The sequence below is a fragment of the Eurytemora carolleeae genome, unplaced genomic scaffold (assembly GCF_000591075.1).
Source record: "Eurytemora carolleeae unplaced genomic scaffold, Eaff_2.0 scaffold1030, whole genome shotgun sequence".
Lineage (NCBI taxonomy): Eukaryota > Metazoa > Arthropoda > Copepoda > Calanoida > Temoridae > Eurytemora > Eurytemora carolleeae.
Window position 1 is genome coordinate 21,910 of NW_019397527.1, and position 21,519 is coordinate 43,428.

General features: G+C 32.8%; 2 protein-coding genes across 3 annotated transcripts; both read left to right on the forward strand.

Moving 5' to 3' along the window:
• On the forward strand, positions 1–12,523 carry LOC111714732 (glutathione hydrolase 1 proenzyme). 2 transcript variants are annotated; one of them, XM_023489896.1, is made up of 19 exons: positions 1–146; positions 896–971; positions 1,274–1,327; positions 1,674–1,750; positions 3,068–3,155; positions 3,554–3,601; positions 4,116–4,249; positions 4,677–4,748; positions 5,110–5,127; positions 6,023–6,082; positions 6,481–6,581; positions 7,043–7,168; positions 8,065–8,181; positions 8,788–8,831; positions 9,858–9,916; positions 10,274–10,327; positions 10,582–10,664; positions 11,855–11,897; positions 12,164–12,523. In XM_023489896.1, the coding sequence occupies exons 1-19, from the start codon at positions 16–18 to the stop codon at positions 12,189–12,191; spliced, it is 1,413 nt and encodes a 470-aa protein (XP_023345664.1). In that variant the 5' UTR covers positions 1–15; the 3' UTR covers positions 12,192–12,523. The 2 variants fall into 2 exon arrangements, with proteins under 2 accessions (XP_023345664.1, XP_023345665.1); XM_023489897.1 differs by lacking the exon at positions 5,110–5,127.
• A 5,062-nt stretch (positions 12,524–17,585) lies between these two features.
• LOC111714734 (LIM domain only protein 3) lies at positions 17,586–21,180 on the forward strand. Its single transcript, XM_023489898.1, has 5 exons — positions 17,586–17,857; positions 18,139–18,202; positions 19,873–20,037; positions 20,695–20,780; positions 20,855–21,180. Exons 2-5 carry the CDS (start codon positions 18,140–18,142, stop codon positions 21,060–21,062), a joined length of 522 nt encoding a protein of 173 aa, XP_023345666.1. The 5' UTR covers positions 17,586–17,857; position 18,139; the 3' UTR covers positions 21,063–21,180.
• The last annotated feature ends 339 nt before the right edge of the window (positions 21,181–21,519 follow it).

Sequence of the window (21,519 nt, forward strand, 5' to 3'; positions counted from 1 at the left end):
GAAATATATTAACCTATGTTTTTCATTTTAAGAGGAAACGCGAACCTGACCCATTTTGGGCCACTGTCTTCGGGTATTCCAGGGTTTGTGGCAGGAACCTGGGAACTAAAAAATAGACTAGGGAACCCAGATATATCATGGAGAAGGTTAGTCAAGATTAGGGGCGTATACAGGCTAGGGGATTACTGTGCATAATTGTCACTGAGAAATAAATTCAAAGAGGGATATTTAGCTCCAACGGGAGTTCCAGGGACTAAACCGTAATTTCATGTGACCAAGATGACAATGGGCACAACGCTACCCTTGAAACTTGTAACTGGTCAATATTGTCGTTTTTCTAGATGTAAAAGATAATTCTGATAAATTCCAAAGCTGTTAAATGCCGCAGTTCAATTTTGTAAAAAAACCAGAACAGAAAATAATCAGTTTTTAAAATCTTCAATTCAGACAAAGTTTGTAAGGGCACTTGAAGTCATGCTTACAGACCCCTTAAGCACCGCACTTGGAGATTAAAAAAATCTTCTTACCGCCACTGGTTATGATTAAAACTATATTTATAGCTTTGCTGTTTGTTAGCTGCTGGCCATAACGACATGGGCACAAATTTTGTTTTGTAAATTTTAAACCAGAAAATCTGCGTACATGAAAAAAAAAAATTCAGTACAATTTCTCTTTTCAGTTGAAACGTTTACCACATTTTCTAATCCCTATATCATTGGAACCTGATCTGATGTGATCCTTTAATATCTCAAGCTTAAAATTTTTGATCTAACAGAATTCTTAGTTTGAAATATCTAAGGTCTACGACATTGGGTTGCAATGTTATTGGGATTATATAATCAGAGTTTGTGACAAAAACACTATTGGATATCTTCAAAAATTTGATTTCTTTTAGTTTGCTTGAGCCTTCAATAGATCTTTGCTTTAACGGAATTACAACAAACCAGCATGCAGTGTTTTTTGGTCATAAGGTAAATTTTAAGGAAGTATTTTACTTTTGATATTTATTAGAAACTGAAAAGTCTCCTCAATCTTTATTTATATAGTTGTCATACCCTTGGTAGCCTGTTTACATTTAAGGATGAGTTTGTGTATATTGCATTACAATGTCTAAAAGATCAAATGGACAAAGTATAAAATATCAAAGATTTCCACTTTCAGTTTGCAAAAATATACAGATAGGAAATTCTTTAATTGAAGCTTTTAAGAAATATTTATTTGGATGAATTTTATATTTTTAATCGTTGATTGAACATACTGTTAATATTCCTAGGTAAAAGGAAGCATGAAAAGGGATCCTGGCCTAGTGGATATATTTTTTAGCAAGGTTTTGATTTTTATTTAATACTTTATAGTCATTGTTTGAAGAAAAAGTGTTGAGCCTTTTATTTGGGTCTTTTAAAACACTAGGCTTTTAGTGCGATTTGCGCTCATCTTTTAGTTCACCTTTAAACTGTGGCTCTATCTGTGAGCATATTTACGAAATATAAATCAAAATCAAAAAATGTTTCGTGGATTCATACTATATTTTCGCGCAATTTTAAAATTTTACAAAGATCAAAAACTTTTGGACCCAAATTTTTGCAATTTTGGCCTTCATAAACCTTTTCTGGGGTAATGTGAAGTCCTACATTTGTTTTCAAGTATTTTTTTCTGATCCATATTGTATTTAGAAAACTGGGGATATTAGAAAAGAAGGAGAGGTGTATACATTTCCTTTGCTAGGAAGAACCTTGGAGAGAATTGCCTTGTAAGAATTTATTATCGGTATTTTTCTAAGGGCATTATTCCAAGGCGACTTCCCAAATGACAATTTTCCAACTGACAATTTCCCAAGTGGCAACTTCCCAAATTAGAAATTTCACAAGTTTCAACTTCCCAAAGGGTAGGTTAGGCCTCTGATGCGCCAAAAGCTGCAATGGGGGCCGAGCACTTTAGCTAGGATGGGTTAGAGGACCGACCGCTGCGGCTAGGACAGACATGGGAAGTAACAGTTTGGGAAAATGTACATTTGGGAAATTGCACATTTGGGAAGTTGCCACATAGAAAAAAACCTTGAGAAAGTCTTTGGGAAAATACCTAACATTAAATTGTCTATCTGTCATTATCTTGTTTTATTCCTTAAAGGGAGCGTCCACCACTGTTGCTTTGAATAAGTAAAAATGGAGTTAGTAAGCTATAACTAATTAGAAATGGAGTTCATATGCTATTATCTACCAAGGAATGTAGTTAGTTAGTTATCATCTACATAAAAATGAAGTTATTATCTACTTAAAAATGGAGTTAGTAAGCTGTTATCTACCTAAAAATGAAGTTAATCCTATTCCTAACCCCCCCCCCCTTAGTTTTTTTTTTACATAACTCAAAAAGTTTTGGTCTGAGGCTGTTGAAATTTTCTGACTTTTCCTACATACCCAAAACCCTCCCTTTAGGCCGAAAACCGGACTTTAATACTAACTGCCTGAGTCCTCAGGCAACACTGCCTGAATGACTGCTTTTTCATGTAACAAACTAAATTTTTGTTTTGACCCAATTCCACTTGTCAGATTTTAATAAAATTTAGCTTTTTGGAAACCCTTTGACATAAGGAAACGAGCTGCACATTTTTTGTGAAAAAGAATTGCAAATTTTTTGCAAACAACCTGTCAAAGGAAATTTGCACATTTTTAGTTTTTCTTGATTAAAAATCAGGTTATTTAAAAAATTTTGCAAATTTTTGCATATTTGAAATGGCATGGTCAAGGGCTTTTCAAAAAAATATAATTTATTCAGTTTTTAGACAAATTTTTTTTGAAAACATTTTTACTTTATAACTGGATTTTGCGATAAAAAATTCAATTTTTGCAAATTTGCACATTTTTTTGCAGATTCTAAAAGTAGAGCACAACAGCTTTCCAATGATGTGTCATTTGTCATATTTGGACGTCAAACATGGGATTTAGAGGTCAATTTGCCCCCCAAATTGACCCCCCCCCAGCATATCCTGGTTTTCAAGTACCCCAGCAGAGATAGGGTTAATAAGCAATTATCTACCTTAAAATAGAGTTGTAAGCTATCATCTACCTAGAAATGGAGCTAGTGAGCTATATGGGGGTTTGACTGGTGAACTACTAGCTAAAGATATAAAAGATGCTGGTGGGATAATTACACTAAAGGTAAGTAAATGGCAATGTCCGATTTACAACTGTACCCTTGAAAGTTTGTCTGATCATGTTAAAATTAGATATGCATTTTTTAAACTGTTAATTTTCATTTCCGGGTTCTCTGCGTTTCTTGCTGAGAAGAAATTTACGGAAATAAACACTTATCGAGCCAGAAAAACGACAGTATCTTCCACATTTTTGATCAGATTAAGGTTTTCAGGTTAAATGTTAGGGGACAGGGGGTTTTAATTGAATTTTTTGTAATCATAGGGGTATACTTGACATCTCACAAAAAGTCTACTGTTAAACCTTCAAAATCTTTTAGCTTGAAATTTTCCGTTTAAGTGGATTTTGAATAAAGCAATGGGACCAAAGTGTAAAGAAAAAATATTAAACAAATATATATTTAGGACTTGAAGAATTACAAGGTTGTGTGGGATGAGCCGATCTCTTTTAAGGTAATTATTATATTTAAAAAATATAATTTTCTTGGTGAAAATTCATATCCAACTATTAATTATCATGTCAAATCTGTTCCGGTCCAAAGTACAGTAAACCTTTTGTGCAAGAATTCCCAGTAGTAAACGGTTCCGAGGAAAATTTTTCAATATTTTATCTTCCTGGCGTTTACAGTGTAAATGTGGTATTTTAATTTTTAAAGGCTCAGTCCATTTAAGAAGGGAAAGTATTACACAGGCAGATTGTGAAAAAAGTTATTACATCCATATATCCATGACTTGTTGAACTTCTTCGAACATTTAATTTTTTCCGGCCTTAGATACCATCATACCTAAAGTTTCCAATCGGAATTTCTTCATGCAGAATCAGGTTCAAATTGTTTGGAGTGGAATCACTGAGCTTGCAATAGCGCGAAAATAAAAACCACTTGGAAACCCTTGATCATACTTCTTGTTTTTAAATTAATATGCAATAAGGCCAGAAATAAAAAAAATTAATTAATTTTTGGTTTAGTTGAAGAATAAGGGTTTGACCCTTGTAACATCCCCTCCTCCTGGCAGTGGAGCGATCACAGCTGCAATCCTTGGTATCATGGATCTTTTCAATCCTGCTCCTATTGATCTTCACAAGGCCAAAACCTGGCATAGGTAAATTTATCCTTCTCCAACTGATCTTGACAAGGCAAAAACCTGGAATAGGTAAGATAATCCTGTTCCAATTGATCTTCTCAAGGTCAAAACCTGACATCTGTAAGAAAATCCAGCTTCAATTGATCTTCTCAAGGTCAAAACCTGGTTTAGGTAAAAACATCCTGCTCTGATTGATCCCCTAAAGGCTAAAACCTGTGATAGGTAAAATAATCTTGCTCCAATTGATCTTCACAAGGCCAAAACCTGGCATAGGTAAAATAATCTTGATCGAATTGATCTTTATAAGGCTAAGAACACCTGGCATAGGTAAATTATCCTTTTTTTTGATCTTCATAACCCTGGCAAAGATCAAATCATCCTTCTGAGACTGATCTTTTAAATGAAATAATTTTACGCATACAGTTCTATATTTAATTATTTCTAGGTTTGCTGAAGCTTCGAAGTTTGGTTTTGCGCGGAAAACTCATTTAGCAGATTGGAGCTTTAAAGCAACAAGGTACATTTCTATTCATGAATAAGAAGTTTTACGAATAAATTTTCAAACTCACAATCGTACACTGATAAGTGTCTGATCAAGAAAGAATTAGATATTCATGTGTTTTGGTTTGGTGGGTTCTAAAGAGATTTTCTTGCAAAATTATCAAAATTGTTATCTTTTTTAAAGCCAGGAAAATGACGTGATCTTTTACAATATTGATCAGATTTAGGGGTTAAGGGTACTGTTGTGAATCGGACTCGCCACTTTTACTAATGAGGGTCACGTAAAATTATGTCTACAGTCCTGTTAACTTGAAACTTTATAAATCCCAATAATATTTATTTAGACATTACACATTACTTATTTTATCTTTTTCAAGCGACGGGCATAAAATAAGGTAAATTTAATAATTTCTTTTCGTAATTAAAGGGGTTCTTCACTTTTTTTAAAATGAATTTATGTACACAGGTAAGTTTATTAAATCGTAAAAACTTATCAACAATAAAAAGAAAGCATGAAGAGCATCTACAAAAGCTAATCAATAATTAGGTTGTAAATCATCATTAAACCAGGGATCGAATTTAATGAATTGGAGGGGTCGCTAAACTACCTTCCACTGAGCGTTACACATCCCGGATCACGGATTCAGATCCATATGAATCGTTAGCTCATCTCTGAATAAGTGATTGAGAAATTGAACCAGGCGGTAGGTAATTCAGTGACCTCTCTCCAATTCAGTTATTTCCAAACCCAGAGGCCGAATTTAAAGAATTTGAGCCATGGCTTCAATTTGAGACGTGGCTCAAATATGGTTGGTTCCACTTAAACTGGTTCTAAATAAATTTTTTGGCGGATGATTTGGACATTCAAAAATGCTTCGCCATTATCCTTTTCAAATATGTAAGTGAACAACCCATTGGGAATATCCCAAACTAATTTGGGGATAGGCAAATACTTCTGTTTTGAGCTGGAAAAGTGGAAAAGATACTATTAAGTTTTTGAGTAGGAAATGTGGGAAAGATACAATGAATTATGAAATTATATGTATAATTGAGAAGTTAGAGGGCAAATTACCTAGTGGAGAAAATAGGATACCTGAAATTGTTATTCTGGTGGTGCTTTTATTAATTCTTTTTTGAGGATTTTGTTGGGATTTTAAAAATTTACATTGCGGGATTTTTTGGGGTTGGATTTCTCTTATTTTGGGGGATTTTCAATCCAACTCATCTGTCAACCACAACTCTGCAAGTAAATGAGAATCAGTTTAATTTAATAATTTTTTTAAAATTTAGCCATGAGGTTCACAGTTTAGTAGAGGAGCTAACCAGTGAAAACTGGATTGAAAATATCAAGTAAGTTATTTAGAAGAATATATTTTTAAAAAGTCAACTTCGGATATCATTGGATTGGATTGCAGAGACCGACAAGGGATTAAAACAATCCATAGATCTGTTGAAGAATTAGAACAAGGCTTATTTCTAAATCCCGAGTTTCTCAAATCATAAAATCTGACTTGAACAAAGAAATGTTTATCCCCTGCTCCCCTATCCCGTGTTGAATTTGTTTCCTAGCCCCTTAATCTTTATGTTTTTAAAACAGTTATTTTTTTGTGTAAGGCGGGTTTGACTTAATCATAAAGTTTCAACTTTTTTTGCTGTAGTATTGTTATTTCTCTTTTAAAATTTTAATAGAAAATTTATTCAAAAAAAAAGAAATTGCATATATATTCCAACATTGATTCTTTGTTTAGAAATGTTATAGTTGACGACCAGACTTCTGGAGATCCAGCACATTATGGAGCTTCCTATATTCCAACCGAAGATCATGGAACATGTCATATGAATTTCTTAGGTTAATGTCATCTTTGGTTTTTACCTTATTATTTATAAAATATCCTTCAAACTTACAAAGAATTCATGATAAGTAAAATTAATATTTTTTTTAAATGGCATTTTTTCCGTTTTTTTATCAACATAAAAGGTTAAATGTTTTTTCTATTCTAGAGAATTTTAATTTTCATTATATTGCACTGTATTTTTTTGTCAGTAATTTATGTGCAAAAAAAACTTTTAATTTAATTTTAAGAAATTTTGAACTAAGTTATTATCAAAAAACTAGCCGTTTGGGGAAATGCAATAATGCACAACGTTTGTCTAGTTTAATAAAATATTCATAACTACAGAGATACTGGAAAATGATTTGACAACATTAACTTTGAATCTCCACAGATAGGTTATACAGATTGAAGTTTTGCGCTAAAATTTTCTCTAAAGTTGACTCAACTAATTTTCCTAAATGTAATTTAAGTTTAGACCCTGAGGGGAATGCAGTATCAGTAACAGCTTCTATCAATCTCATATATGGTTGTAAATATCTGTCAAGAAGTACAGGAATCATCATGAATAATCAGATGGACGACTTTGCCAGTCCAAATATAGGTAGGCTAGAGGAATTGCCCACTTTCAATAACTATATCTTGTACTTACGTATAAAGTAGAAATCTCTGTTTGTCTGTAACTGTAACTGTAAAAATTTTGATTGGGAGAACCACAGGAATGTCGAGTCGGTTGATTTTTATAGGGGAAATCCAGACAAAGCTGGGTTCCCAAGCTAGTATATATATATTTAACGGTTTTGAATTTAGGAATTTGCGACTAAAGCTATATCATAAACTTTAGAAGATCATTAATTTACTATTGCCGGAGCTAGGAACATGTGCGTTGGATACTCATAATTCTGATCGCTTGATAGTTGATGCTGATATCCTCAGTGGGAACTTTTAAGTTGTGAATCAATGCTTATTGCTTAATCTCTGAATTTCAGTTATCCCTTCATGGTACCAGTACACTGCGGATATCGAATTAAATCAAGCATTGATCTCGATATCACAATACAAGAGTTTCAGTTCTTTTCGTATAAAATGAAATCAGAAGGATTTACGACTGACGTCAAATATTATTTATGTTAAACTTAAATCTCTTCTGTCTACGTAATAACTAACTTTCTCATCCTCTTGAAACCTAGTATTTTTTAAACAATAAACTCATCTTATCCTCACAATTACATCTCATATATTGAACCAACTGGCTTTCAGGAATATCTTTTTTGGCAAAATAGGTCGTGTTGTATTCGTAGTTTAAAACAAAGACTAAAGGCTTCAGATATAAACTGATTTTATTGGACTGACAAAAACCGAATTCCAAGTGCCTCGAATATCCTAGAAGTATGACGTCATGCTTTAAATTCCACATTTACCCTTATTATTTCTGCACGAACACACCATTTCTTAAATTAATCATTTTTCTCTCTCTAATAAACTATTTCTATATTTTAGTGAGTGCTTATAAACTGCGCCCATCTGAGAATAACTTTATCCACCCTGGTAAACGACCAATGTCTTCTATTAGTACAACTATAGTACTAGATAGTGAGGGTAGAGTCATTGCAGTAGGTTAGTTAATAATTGTTTTTATTTACAAAAGATAGATATGTTACCATTTTCCTAAGAAAAACAGAATTGGCTACAATTGCGCATGAATTGATATTTTTGTTCTATTTTTGAAGAGTTTCAAAGAACCATCAAACCTAGGTGTATTTGAAAATTTTAAAAGGAATGTAAGCCTATTTCCTAGTAACCCTCGCTGCAAGGATGGCAATGTCCGATTCACAACATTAACCTCCAATCCAATGGAAGATATCGTTTCTTTTTTCAAAAATAATCAGTTTTTAAAAAAATCAACATTGATATCTAAGTTAAACTTGATTAGAAAAAAGCTTTTAAATGTAACGCTATGGATTGGGCATTTTTACCTGGAGGGTGACTTGAAATTACACTTACAATTCTTGTACTATATATCACAATCCCTGTACTAAATATCTATGCTGGGTTATTTAAGCCCCTCTTTGTGGTTTCAATAAAAAGTTGTGAAATTGTTATGGGATTTTTGATTTTACCTTTTGAATTAAAAAATATCAAAATCTTCAGATATCCAAAATTTGCCATTTTTAAACACATTTTCTAAATTTATTTTTTAAGTTAAATTGATTTTTTTTTAAGCTGGAGCCAGTGGAGGAACTAAAATTATAACCGCTGTTGCCCAGGTGAATAATACAATTTTTCCAATCATTATTTTCATTTATTTAAAGGGAAAAAAAAACCTGATTTTGTTTCATTAAAGGGACAAACAATCCTGATTTTGTTTTGTTTATAGAGACAAACAATCATGATTTTATTTCAATTAAAGGGACAAACAATCCTAATTATGTTTCATTTAAAGGGACAAACAATCCTGATTTTGCTTTGTTTAAAGGGACAAACAATCCTGATTTTGTTTCATTTCAAGGGACAAACACTCGTGATTTTGTTTCATTTAAAGGGACAAACAATCCTGAATTTTTTTTTAAAGGGACAAACAACCCTGATTTTGTTTTATTTAAAGGGACAAACAATCCTGAATTTTTTTTTAAAGGGACAAACAACCCTGATTTTTTTTCATTTTAAAGGGACAAAAACAATCCTGATTTTGTTTCATTTAAAAGGAAAAACAATCCTGATTTTGTTTCATTTAAAGGGACAAACAACCGTGATTTTATTTCATTTTAAGGGACAAACAATCCTGATTTAATTTCATTTAAAGGGACAAACACTCATGATTTTATTTCATTTACAGGGAAAAGCAATCCTGATTTTGTTTCATTTAAAGGGACAAACAGTCCTGATTTTTTTTCATTTAAAGGACAAACAATCATGATTTTGTTTCATTTAAAGGGACAAACAATCCTGATCTTATTTTATTTAAAGGGACAAACAATCATGATTTTGTTTCATTTAAAGGGACAAACAAGAATGATGCTGTTAAAATAAAAAGGACTGTGGTTGAAAGTTCAAATGAGCCACCATAAGTTTCCTGTAAAATCTGACAATTAGAAAGATGATAACGCTTTTCTATCTTGTTGTAAGGTGTAATTATTTTAGATAAAGTATAAAGAGTATGTTTGTGAATCTCAGATAAAGTTTAAAGGGTATGTTTGTGAGTCGGGCGTATACACCTCTTTCCATTGGAGGCCACTTGAAATCACATTGACAGGCCCTTTAATATTTTTTTCTTATTTGAATTATTTTTTAAGGTTTTGCTACGAACTCTTTATCTTGGACAAAATGTGAAAGATGCTATAGATGCACCCAGGTACTTATTTAGATATTGATAATTTAACCCTTAAAAGATTGGTAAGGGGGGTAAAGCTCCGGGCTCCCCCCCCCCTTTTTAGTGTTTTACTCTAATTTTTAAAACTACCATGTTAGACTTGACACAGAGATAGGTCGATGAAATTTAAATCATTCAAAAAATTCAGATATTTGAAAAAAGAAAAAGTAATAAACAACATGTGTGTATGTCATGTGCTAACATTTGTCAAAATAAAATATAAATATAAATATTTTTTACAATTTTTGGACTTAACTTTTGGAATGTTTAAGGCTCAAGCTTTATGCATGTGAGGTTTAAATTGCTTAATTTCTCCTAATCTTATTTTTCTTGATTAAGATTACATCACCAGCTACTCCCAATGGAATTATGGTATGAGGAAGGGAATTCCAGGTTGGTCCCTAGCTCTAGATCAGGAGTCAGGATGGTCTTAAATAGTAAAAAATTCATAACATAAACATTAGAGAAGTTTGAAAACGAAAAATAAAATTCTAAAATCTTGCTGAAAATTTATATAATTAAAAGCCGATTAAATATATTTTTTTATTATCTGAATCGATAAATATTTTTAATCAAGTATTTTAATAATCTTTTAATGCATATTTGGAATCAATTAATAATTAATGATTGATATTTCCTCTACTCAGATGGATGCTGAAAGAGCTGACATCTATCGGGCACAATCTAACCTATTTTCCCACGGGGGGTTCTGCAGTACAAGCTATTCTAGGAATTTTTCTCATCTCTTATCCTAATTTCTTCCATTAGAGTAGTCGACGTATATATCAATAAAATTTAAGACTATTTCTTTTTCAATTTTGATTTCTATGAAGCTTTTAAACAACAGAAACATTTAAACATTTAAACAGCTTGTCTTTGTTCCCTTCTAAACTTGTAATTTGAAAAGGTCTACATTGTAATGCTGTAATCGATGACAACTTTAGTTAATTAAAAAATTATTCTAGTGGTATTTTTGCATCCCAGCTATTCTAAGAATAAGAGTTTGTTTTTTAATGGTAAGCTTTTAGCTATGAGAAGAAAAAAAGATTTAAAGAAAAACTATTTGTATAACCGAAAATAATCATTATAGAAATTAATCGATATTGGTATCTGAACAAGCCGATGAATACCGTCCACGATTTTATTTCTATTGTTTAATTAATTTAACCAAATTCTTTAATTATTAAGGAAAGCCCTTAAAGTTGGATCTTTATTCTTTATAGACCTATATCGATTTATATTAGTTTTTTTTCTCTTTACTATTTATGTTTTTTTTTCTCTAGTTCTTCTGAAAAATAGATCTCCGCTCGCTTTTTTCTAAGTTTAATTTTTATTTTTTTTATTTTAACTTATCGGGCATAGAAGATGGAATACTGGAATAAATGACAAAATGTTCTACCCTTCTGTTCAGCTGAAGCTGGTTTTTAAACCCCCGTTGCAAACTTGCAAATATTTACAATTTTTTAATGGTAGACTCGTAGAATTGCCAAGGAACAGAAATCAGGATATGAAATCAGATTGTCGATATCTCTTCCCGGAAACTTGGAAACTCTGAAAAGTGACTTCCATTGCCTCTGACCTGGCCTTGATTTTGATTAGAATGTGTCAATGAAAAAAAAACACTTTTTTAAGAAAACAAATTTAATGTTTTTTCGTGGTTTAAGGTGTCATTAGGAGTCTATATCTATTTGGGGTATTTAAGTATCACAGTGCTGGAGATGACAGGTTCCACGTCTCTCGGAAGAGATGTATATCGACAATCTAATTACATATCCTGCTCCTACATTCAAAAATAGAATCGGCTGATATTACAAAATGTCTTACTTTCAACTGGTTCTTTTAAAAGTTTTGAAAAAAATCGATCGGTTAAAAAAGCAAAGATGTTTTAGGAAATTAATAATTGATGAGAAATATGTTCAGTGGATCAAGAGACGGGGTTAACAACTGCCAATGCGGATTATAGGTAAGCTTGAATTACTCGCCTGTGTTTGGTTTATGAAACTTTTAATGCAATTTTAATTTCAAAACTGTATTCTTTTGCTTTTTTAAAACTTTTATTAAACAGAGGTTTGCTTCTGGGTTGTTATTTGCAAATATTTTCTCTTAGGCATAGTTGTCAACTGTTAAAAAGAAACATTTTTTTTTTTAATTTTAAAACTTCTCAGATTTGTTTAAACCTTTAAATCTCTCAAAAATAAACCAACTTATTGCGCATTACTTAACTTTTAGGAAGGGAGGCGGGGTATACGGCTTCTAGTTCGGACAGTGGAAGAGAAGTTGGAGAAGGAGATAGAGGGGATGGAGGGGACAGAGGAGATGGAGGGGACGGGGGAAAACGGAATCAGACCAAATTTATTTGCTCAATTTGACTTCTAAAAAAATCCTTGATCTTGATTTTATCATATTGACCGTTAAAATAATTTTTTAATTACTTTTAATTTGATTTAATTTCTAAATTGTTCAGGTTTTTATGTATGCAATTGAAGTAGATTCTAATACTTCTAAACCTACTATGTACTTTTTTATGTATGCACTTATTATTATGAACTTCAAATAAAATGTTTAATCAATAAACTTACCTTTTTTAAATTTTCTTTCTTTTAACAGATGTAGAAAATAGGTATGCAATTTTCTCCAATAAAGATATTTGCAACAATCCATAAATTTTCAAGAACTTTTCAGTACTAGGCTTTAGAAGTGTAAATAATTTTAGGTTTTAAATGTCTCATTTAAATCGTTTTCAAATTTTGGCGGTTTTTTGCAGGATTTTTGTCCTCTTTAATTTTGATATTCCATAAACCTTCCCTGGGGTCATGTTAGGTTCCACAACAAACTGGTGCCCGATCGATAGATGAATTAATCGTGACTCCTTAACCTTTTTGCATCGAAAAAAAAGCAAATTTGTTTGTCTAAGGGTATAAAAAGATTAATTTGAAATAAAGCATTATAATTTTCGTTTTATTTGGTTACCCTTCAAAATAAATTTGTTTTTTTCATTAACCATGCCAATGAAAAGTTGAGAAAAATTTAAATAAATCTTTGTTTTTACTCGTTACTCCCCCCCCCCCCCCCCCCTCCTGGTCTGTGATTTGTTCCCAGGAATGTATGTATTGTTAAAGAGGATTAGCGGAAGAGTCGGGGATAAATCTAACCGTTATTGATCCCCCAAACTAATCGAACCCAAACAGTTGAGTGTTACGCAGTTAGAAGAAACTCTCACATTTTTATCTTTAAATCGATTCTAAGCGTAATTGCAAATGGCCCACCGAAATAGTCACAAAAGTACAATTAAAAACGTAATCGTATCAAAAATGTGGAATATGTACAGTGATTTTTCTAACAATATGTTAATTTTTGTGAGTTTCTTCATTGCTTCTTATAATTCAAGAAATGCGCAAGTCATGTTATGCAGAGAAACCACTAATGAGAACGGGTTAAAAAACGAAAACATTGATATCTTATTCATACTTTATCAGACATGTCCAAGGGTAACGTTGTAAATCGGGTATCCTTCAATTGGTTGGAAGGTTATTTGAAATTACGTTTACAGACCCTTTTCTGTCAATCTTACGAACTGAATGCTCCGGATCTAAATATCCTATCTTTCATATCATTCTGTTCACTATTATGATCAATCTCTTACTGTTCTCCACACGTGACTTGCGTATTTCTGCTTCAGAGACAATAGAGAGTATTAAGAGAAATAAACATTGATTAAGCAAAATAAACAACGATATTCTCCAAATTGTTGATCAGTTTATGATTACAGGGTACTGTTGTGAATCTGTTTTTCCCTACTAATCTATTCTCTTTGTTTGTCAGTATACAGGGGAGTAGTGGGGAGTAAACTCCAGTATACAGGGGAGTAGTGAAGAGTAAACTCCTGTATACAGGGGAGTAGTGGGGAGTAAACTCCTGTATAAAGGGGAGTAGTGGGGAGTAAATTCCTGTATACAGGGAATCAGTGGGGAGTAAACTCATGTATACAGGGGAAGAGTGGGGAGTAAACTCCTGTATACAGGAGAGTAGTGGGGAGTAAACTCCTGTATACAGGGAAGTAGTGGGGAGTAAACTCCCATATACAGGGGAGTAGTGGGGAGTAAACTCCTTTATACAGGGGAGTAGTGGGGAGTAAACTCCTATATACAGGGGAGTAGTTGGGAGTAAACTCCTGTATACAGGGGAGTACTGGGGAGTAAACTCCTGTATACAGGGGAGTAGTTGGGAGTAAACTCCAGTATACAGGGGAGTAGTGGTGAGTAAACTCCTGTATATAGGGGAGTAGTGGGGAGTAAACCCTGTATACAGGGGAGTAGTGGGGAGTAAACTCCAGTATACAGGGGAGTAGTGAAGAGTAAACTCCTGTTTACAGGGGAGTAGTGGGGAGTAAACTCCAGTATACAGGGGAGTAGTGGGGAGTAAATTCCAGTATACAGGGGAGTAGTGAAGAGTAAACTCTTGTATACAGGGAAGTAGAGGGTAGTAAACTCCTGTATACAGGGGAGTAGTGAAGAGTAAACTCCTGTATACAGGGGAGTAGTGGGGAGTAAACTCCTGTATACAGGGGAGTAGTGAAGAGTAAACTCTTGTATACAGGGAAGTAGAGGGAGTAATCTCCTACAAAGTGGTGAGAGGTGTTATTACAAGTAGGTTTTACAGATTGTACAAATCTCAAATCTATAATTAATCTTTTCAAGTAGTTTTACAAGTGTGTTTATCTAGATTAAGTAAGAGTCAAAAGTTTTGAACTTTTACAGGGAACAAGAAATAACATAAGTTTGCAGTTAGAGGCTAAGAGGGTAGGTCTATTGAATATCACTGTGACAACCAAATAATAATATTTTATTAAAAAACTATTTATAACCACACAACAGGTAGCATAGAACCAGCACTGACGCGGACCGCCCTGCCTAAGTGGCTCGAAAGGGATTTACTAACCATGCCGCTGCATATAGGTGCATATTTTTCAGTAATCAATCAATCGATTTGTAAAGTTCGGGGTCATTGTAAATGTTGTGCACATTATGGTTTTTACAAAAACTCCCCACAATGTAAAGAGCGTCCCACATCATATTAGAATATCTCCAAGCTTTAACGCCAAAATAAAACCATAATACTCGAAAAAAACTAGTATTTTCCGCAAGAAAATTCTTATAGTAGCCTTTTTTAATTTTTAAAAATGATTCATTTTCTTAAATTTTCTGATAAGTCCCAAAAATCGAAATTTAGAGTGATTATCAATCTAATATGATGAGGGACACCATGTAAGTGTAGGTCCAACTTGGTTCCGGGGAGGGAGTGTAAATAGAACTATTGTCTCGGTAATAATATGGAAAAAAAAATATTTTCTCTCTTTAAGCCCATTGTGCATTTTTACATAAACTTTGCGGCATTGAGTATTTTTCAACGATATGTATACCGGCTTGTCACTACTCCGGGAACTCCGGCTTGTTCTGTGGCTATAACTACAGGGTGTCCCACATCATATTAGATCGTCAATCAGTCTAAATTTTATTTTCGGGACTAATCAGAAAATTTATGAAAAAAGAATCATAATGAAAAATTGAATAAGGCTAATATATGAATTTTCTTGCGGAAATTACTAGTTTTTTTCGAGTATTAAGGTTTTATTTTAGCGTTAAAGCTTGTGGAGATAATCTAATATGATATGGGATACTCTGTAAGTCCTGATGTGTGTACGTCAATCTGTACATTGTGCAATGTTTTAATAGGGACTGTATCAAAGCTTGTGGAGATAATCTAATATGATATGGGACACTCTGTAANTTTACAACGGTTCTCTCTAACAACTTTGTCTGAATGCATAAACTATCTTTATTATTAATCACAAAATTTATTGTTTTCGGTTGTGGTTACTCTGTAAAATGACTTGCGCTTTTCTGCTATAATAACGAAATTGTACGAGAATAGATATACAGCGATATTATTGATAAGATTAAGATTTACAGGGTACTATTGTGAATCATAAATAGACCACTTTATAACAGGAGGGTCGCATTGCGATAATCCCTTGATAAGTTTAATATCAGATATTGCTGGTTTGTTGAATAATTCCTTGTATTAATTAGATAAAAGATGGTCACGTGTTCTTTCAATCTATCTATTTCATCTGATTGCGTATATCTATCTATCCAACCAAATTGTCTGTCTTTCTATGTGTTTCTCCGTTATTGCACGTGACTCGTATGACAGCCTATCAGCTAATCTAGATATACCACATATTATACATTACACCATACACAAGGAAGTTGCGTCAGGAACTGTCTTATTTCTATTTACACATGTAAGTGTACTGCAATTTCAGGGAGGAATGTAAACAAACTTAGTGTTCAAACTTTTTTATACAGATAATCTGGTTCTTGGTTTTTCTTCCTTTATTTAGGTTCCTACTTCATTAAAATTGATTTTGGTTCCTAGTTTTTGTTCCTTGGTGTTGGTTACTGGTTTATCTTCCTTGAATTGGGTTCCAAGTTTATTTCTTGATTTTGGTTCCTGATTTAACTTCCTCCATTTGGGTTTCTGGTTTATATTTCTTGATTTGGGTTCCTGGTATATCTTTTTTGATGTTGGTTCCTGGTTTTACTTCCTTGATTTTAGTTCCTAATTTATTTTTCTTGATTTTGGTTCCTAGGTTCTCTCTTGATTTTGAATCCTAGTTTTTTTCTTTGATTTCGTTGCCTAGTTTATCTTGATTTTGGTTCCTGATTTATTTTCCTTTATTTTGGTTCCTAGTTTTTTTTACCTTGATGCTGGTTCCTGGTTTATGAATTATCTCTCTTGATTTTGGTTCCTAAGTTATCTCTTGATTTTGGTTCCTAGTTTTTTCCCTTGATATTGGTTCCTGGTTTAACTTCCTTAGTTTTGGTTCCTAGTTTATCTCTTGTCAAATTTTTTTTTTTTTGAATAAAGACTGACTGGCAAGATCGAGAACAAGTTTGTTTAAAAGTTGAATAAACATGAACACAAGCTGACTCACAATATCGACTTTAGAAACTTTGTATATTTTGCAAATTTGATAACTATAAAGAGAACTTGAAACTGAACTATCCCGCGTCACAAACTTTAATTTTGGAATCTTTAAATAATTTGGAACTTAAAGGAATTCAGTTTTTGCCACAAAATCTGATTTTATGATTTCTATATTTTTGTTAGGACATGGAAAATTTAAAAATAATAAATCCAAAAAAACGAATTTTGCCAAACTGTTCGGTTTTATATTTCTGAAATAATAATTCATGATTTAATATATTGCCAAGCGCAGAAAATGATATTTGATAATTTGTCATTCTTATCAACTTTGACATGTTGATAACAATTATAAATTTATATATTAAATGTGTGTCCTTTTTCATTGTAAATACCCAATAAGGTAAATTCCAAAAGCACCCCCTCCCCTTCTCGTAATTCTCTATTCTAATTGCACCCTTCTATTACTAAAAATTGTTTTTATTTTGTTTAAAATCCATCTATTTACTTGCTAAATATTTGGCGGCATTCTTGGATTCATTTCAAATACAAAATCTAAAACATTTCAATTTTTGGGGGGTTTTTTCACGTAAATTTTGGCGTATTTTAATAATAGACATTTTAGTTTAACCATACAATGATCTTGACAATTATATTTCTGATGTAATGTTAAAAAAAAAACTAACAAAAAATAGATGAATAAAATGTGTTGTACCGCCCCGACTACTAAAATCCACCGGAGAAGGCTTGATGAGCCAGAGATACCGGTACGTCTAACCGGGATAGTCTGAGTGGTGAAGAGGTACCGGCACGCCTGGCGGCAAATATTCTCCAGAGGTTCCACCGGAGTTAGTTTGAGTTGTGTACGGAGCCGGCATACATCTGGAAACTCCGCAAATTCGAATATTCCCGCCATACACTTCCATTTTCCTATAGGTCAGTAAACAATGGTCGACATTTTGAAATTTAAATAATTTATAAACTATTTTTGTTTCAACAATACAGTTTAGGACAAAAGAAAACTACAAAAGCACATTTTCGAATATAATTTAACTTAATCACGGCAAACAAGGCCAAGGGAGGTTTTTTCTTTGGGGTAGCCCCCCTCCCATGCATAAGTAGACTTTAGGTCCAAACAAAGGGTGACCCCCCCCCCCACACGACAAATATCTGTTATATAGCGCCCCTGAATTTAATTAAATCAGATTTAATTTTAGAATGACTAAATCTAAGCTGTGTGGGGGATGCGGAAAGAAGATAGTCTCAAAACATCTTCTAATGGTAATTATAAACTAGATATTCAGAGCGCTTCGAGCCCTTTAAAAAACTAAAGATAAAGATTTATAATTTTCTTTAAAATTTGTAAGAGAATGATAAATCATCGCCTTTAGTTTTTTTTCAATCTTAAGATATTTTCTCAAAATTAGGGTTTTCCAATCGAAATACCGCTGCTCGGAATTTGCGCGAAATTGGATGGAATTTTGCGGAATAAAATGGTTCACAAGTAAAATACACTAGCGTTGGAAAACCTGACTCAAAATGTGTGATTTTATGAAAAAGTACAGTGAATCCCAGATATATTAATACATAGCAAGAGTTTTTTATAATGTCGTATTACATATTTAAGATCAAATACTGCGGTAAAATGAGTTTAATATTAACATATCAATTGCGTTCATATTTCAGGGCTATATTAAACTCATTTTTCCGCGGCATTTTATCTTAAATATGTAATACGACATTATAAAAACTCTTGCTTTGTATTCATATATCTTGGATTCACTGTACTTTGTAACACATGTTTTCTGGGTAAACATATAATACGTCTAAAATAGAAATATTAGCTTTCGCGTTGGCTTCCTGTTTCTCTGTTATATGTAATCTTAACTATAAATTAGACTAGAAACAATATTTATATATTATACTTTATTCTTGTTTTTGTCTTATCATATTGTACCATTTTACCTTTGTGTACGAAATCATCCTATAATAATAATAATATTATGTGAAGCCTAATGATTTAAACGAACATCAAGAAAGGCCTGGGTGGTATAGTAAACGTTTTTAAAAGTTAGTGAGGGGAGAGATTCTTATCCATTTCTCATTGTCTTAAATATTTGTTTTCTATATTTGGCTTGATATCTCAACAAACTTTAATTATAAAGATATATTAAATCTGTTAAAATCATTTTGAAGTAATATGTTAAACAACCTGATCATAATACAAAATGGTTATGATTTTTTAAGCATATGGCAAATCATATGCATAATGCGTGCATATGCATAATGGCTGAATAGATCTAGTTTTCTACATTACTTGTTTTTACCTTAGGTTTTCTTGAATTTATAGCAAGGGTACCTTTGTGAATCAGACATTCCAATCTATAACTTGAAATTACGTCTTTTGTCCCATTAACCACTATTATACAGTTTAAAATTACAACCTTGCCAAAACTTCACCTAATAAATAGTTTGTATCGTTTGATAATTACGTACTGTAGTATAAAAATATGTTAACGTTTTATTAATACTGTAAGTAGTTTTATCTATACACAAGGTAATACTTCTTTGATAATATACTTGCTATATCAAGATATAATCAAAATAAAGCTTTGAACTGATTTTGTTCAATAACATCTTAGAAATTTATATTTAAAACAACATTCATCTGTTTTAAACTGTTCAAAAGCTTAAAATTATTATAATACAAATCAAAGACGACTTTACAAGAATCCATGGCCGGAGCAAGCTCAGTAAGTTTGTTCATGATAAGAGTTGTAAATAAATACATGTTTTTGATATTTAACCCTTTGACTGTACAGTATACGCTGTATAATGTACATAAACTATATAATATATATATTTAGACACTAGGTATGTACTGGCATGAAGACTGCCCGAAATATGGCTGTTGTGACTGTACCCTGTACATAATCTATATTTATATTTAGGCACTAGATATGTACTGGCATGAAGACTGCCTGAAATGTGGCTGTTGTGACTGTAGACTAGGGGAGGTTGGTCACTCCCTTTATACCAAGGGAAACCTAATTCTCTGTAAAAGAGATTATCTTCGTCTTTTTGGGTCTACTGGGTACTGTGCAGCTTGTAATAAGGTAATATACTGTACACTGCAGTGAACTGTAGTACACTGTATATACTGTACACTGCAGTACACTGTATAGACTGTACACGGAAGTACACTGTATATAATGTACACTGCAGTACACTATACATACCACACACTGCAGTGCACTGTACATCTTTGTTGGTAACGATGTTAGTTACTTTCTCAAAGGCATTTTCCAAAGGGCGACTTCCCGGTTGGGCCTTCTATCGCGCCGTAGGCTACTAAGGGGCCAAGTGCTGCGGCTATGATCGGCCAGGAGGGTCGAGCGCGGCGGCTAGGACAGACTTGGGAGGTTGCTGCTTGAAAAAAATGAACATTTGGAAAGTTGCCACTTGGGAAAATACCCTTCGAAAGTTGGCGCTTAGGAAAAAACCCTTGGGAAAGTACCTAATATCTGTATAAACTATACACCGCAGTACACTGTATATTTTGTACACTGCGGTGCACTGTACACTGCTGTACACCGTATATTCTGTACACTGCAGTACACTGTAAATATTGTACAGTGCAATATACTGTATGTACTGCACTGCAGTGTACATTGTAGTCCACTGAATATACTATACAGTACAGTACGCTGCAGAACCCTCCAGTACACTGCATATCTTTGTTGGTAAATCTGTTTATAAACTAACTTGTTTAGGGTGTACCAGCTTTTGAAATGGTAATGCGAGCAGGATCTAATGTGTATCATCTGGAATGTTTTGCATGTCAACAATGTGAATATAGGTATCCAAAATCCTCCAAAACATTCAATGATTATTTAAAAAAAAAAATTTTTGTAATCTTTAGAAATATTTTAGGTTTTGTGTTGGCGAGGCGTTTTATCTTATAAACAATAGAATAATGTGTAAACCAGACCATGACGCCATTTTGGGAAATGACGGAAAAAGACCCCTGGTGGAAATTACAGGAAACATCACGCCAAACCAAACCTTGGACTATGAATGGGGAGAATATACTAAACAGCTAAAAGATCGGAAAATGTTTTCTAATGAGTGTCTTGCGTAGCTGAAGAATTGAAATAAATTTTTGTGATAATTAAATAAGATTTGTACATACTTTTCATGATTTGTATCTTTGTAATTACCGAACATAGAGTTCGTTGAAAATAAAGTTTTTTAAAACAGTTCTTGTTACAATAGATTAGGATAAAACAAGGAAAAGTTCAATGTATTTATTTCAATCTAAAAGCTAAAGAAGCTTTTTTCTCAGGGATTATAAATTTCGAGTAAAAAAATTGCAGGGCCAATTTGAAAAAAAATCTGATTTTTTTATCATTTGATTTACTTTGTTGCAGACGGCAATTTAAGATTGTTAAGAGGGTGGGGGGAGGGGGCAAAAATGAAGTTATTAGGAAAGGTTCAGAGTTCTGAATCAACGTTATGATCATTGGATGACTGATTCATTTGATAATGATAATAAAAGTCAAATCTTTTTTTATCATTAAAAACTATTTGCCGAACTT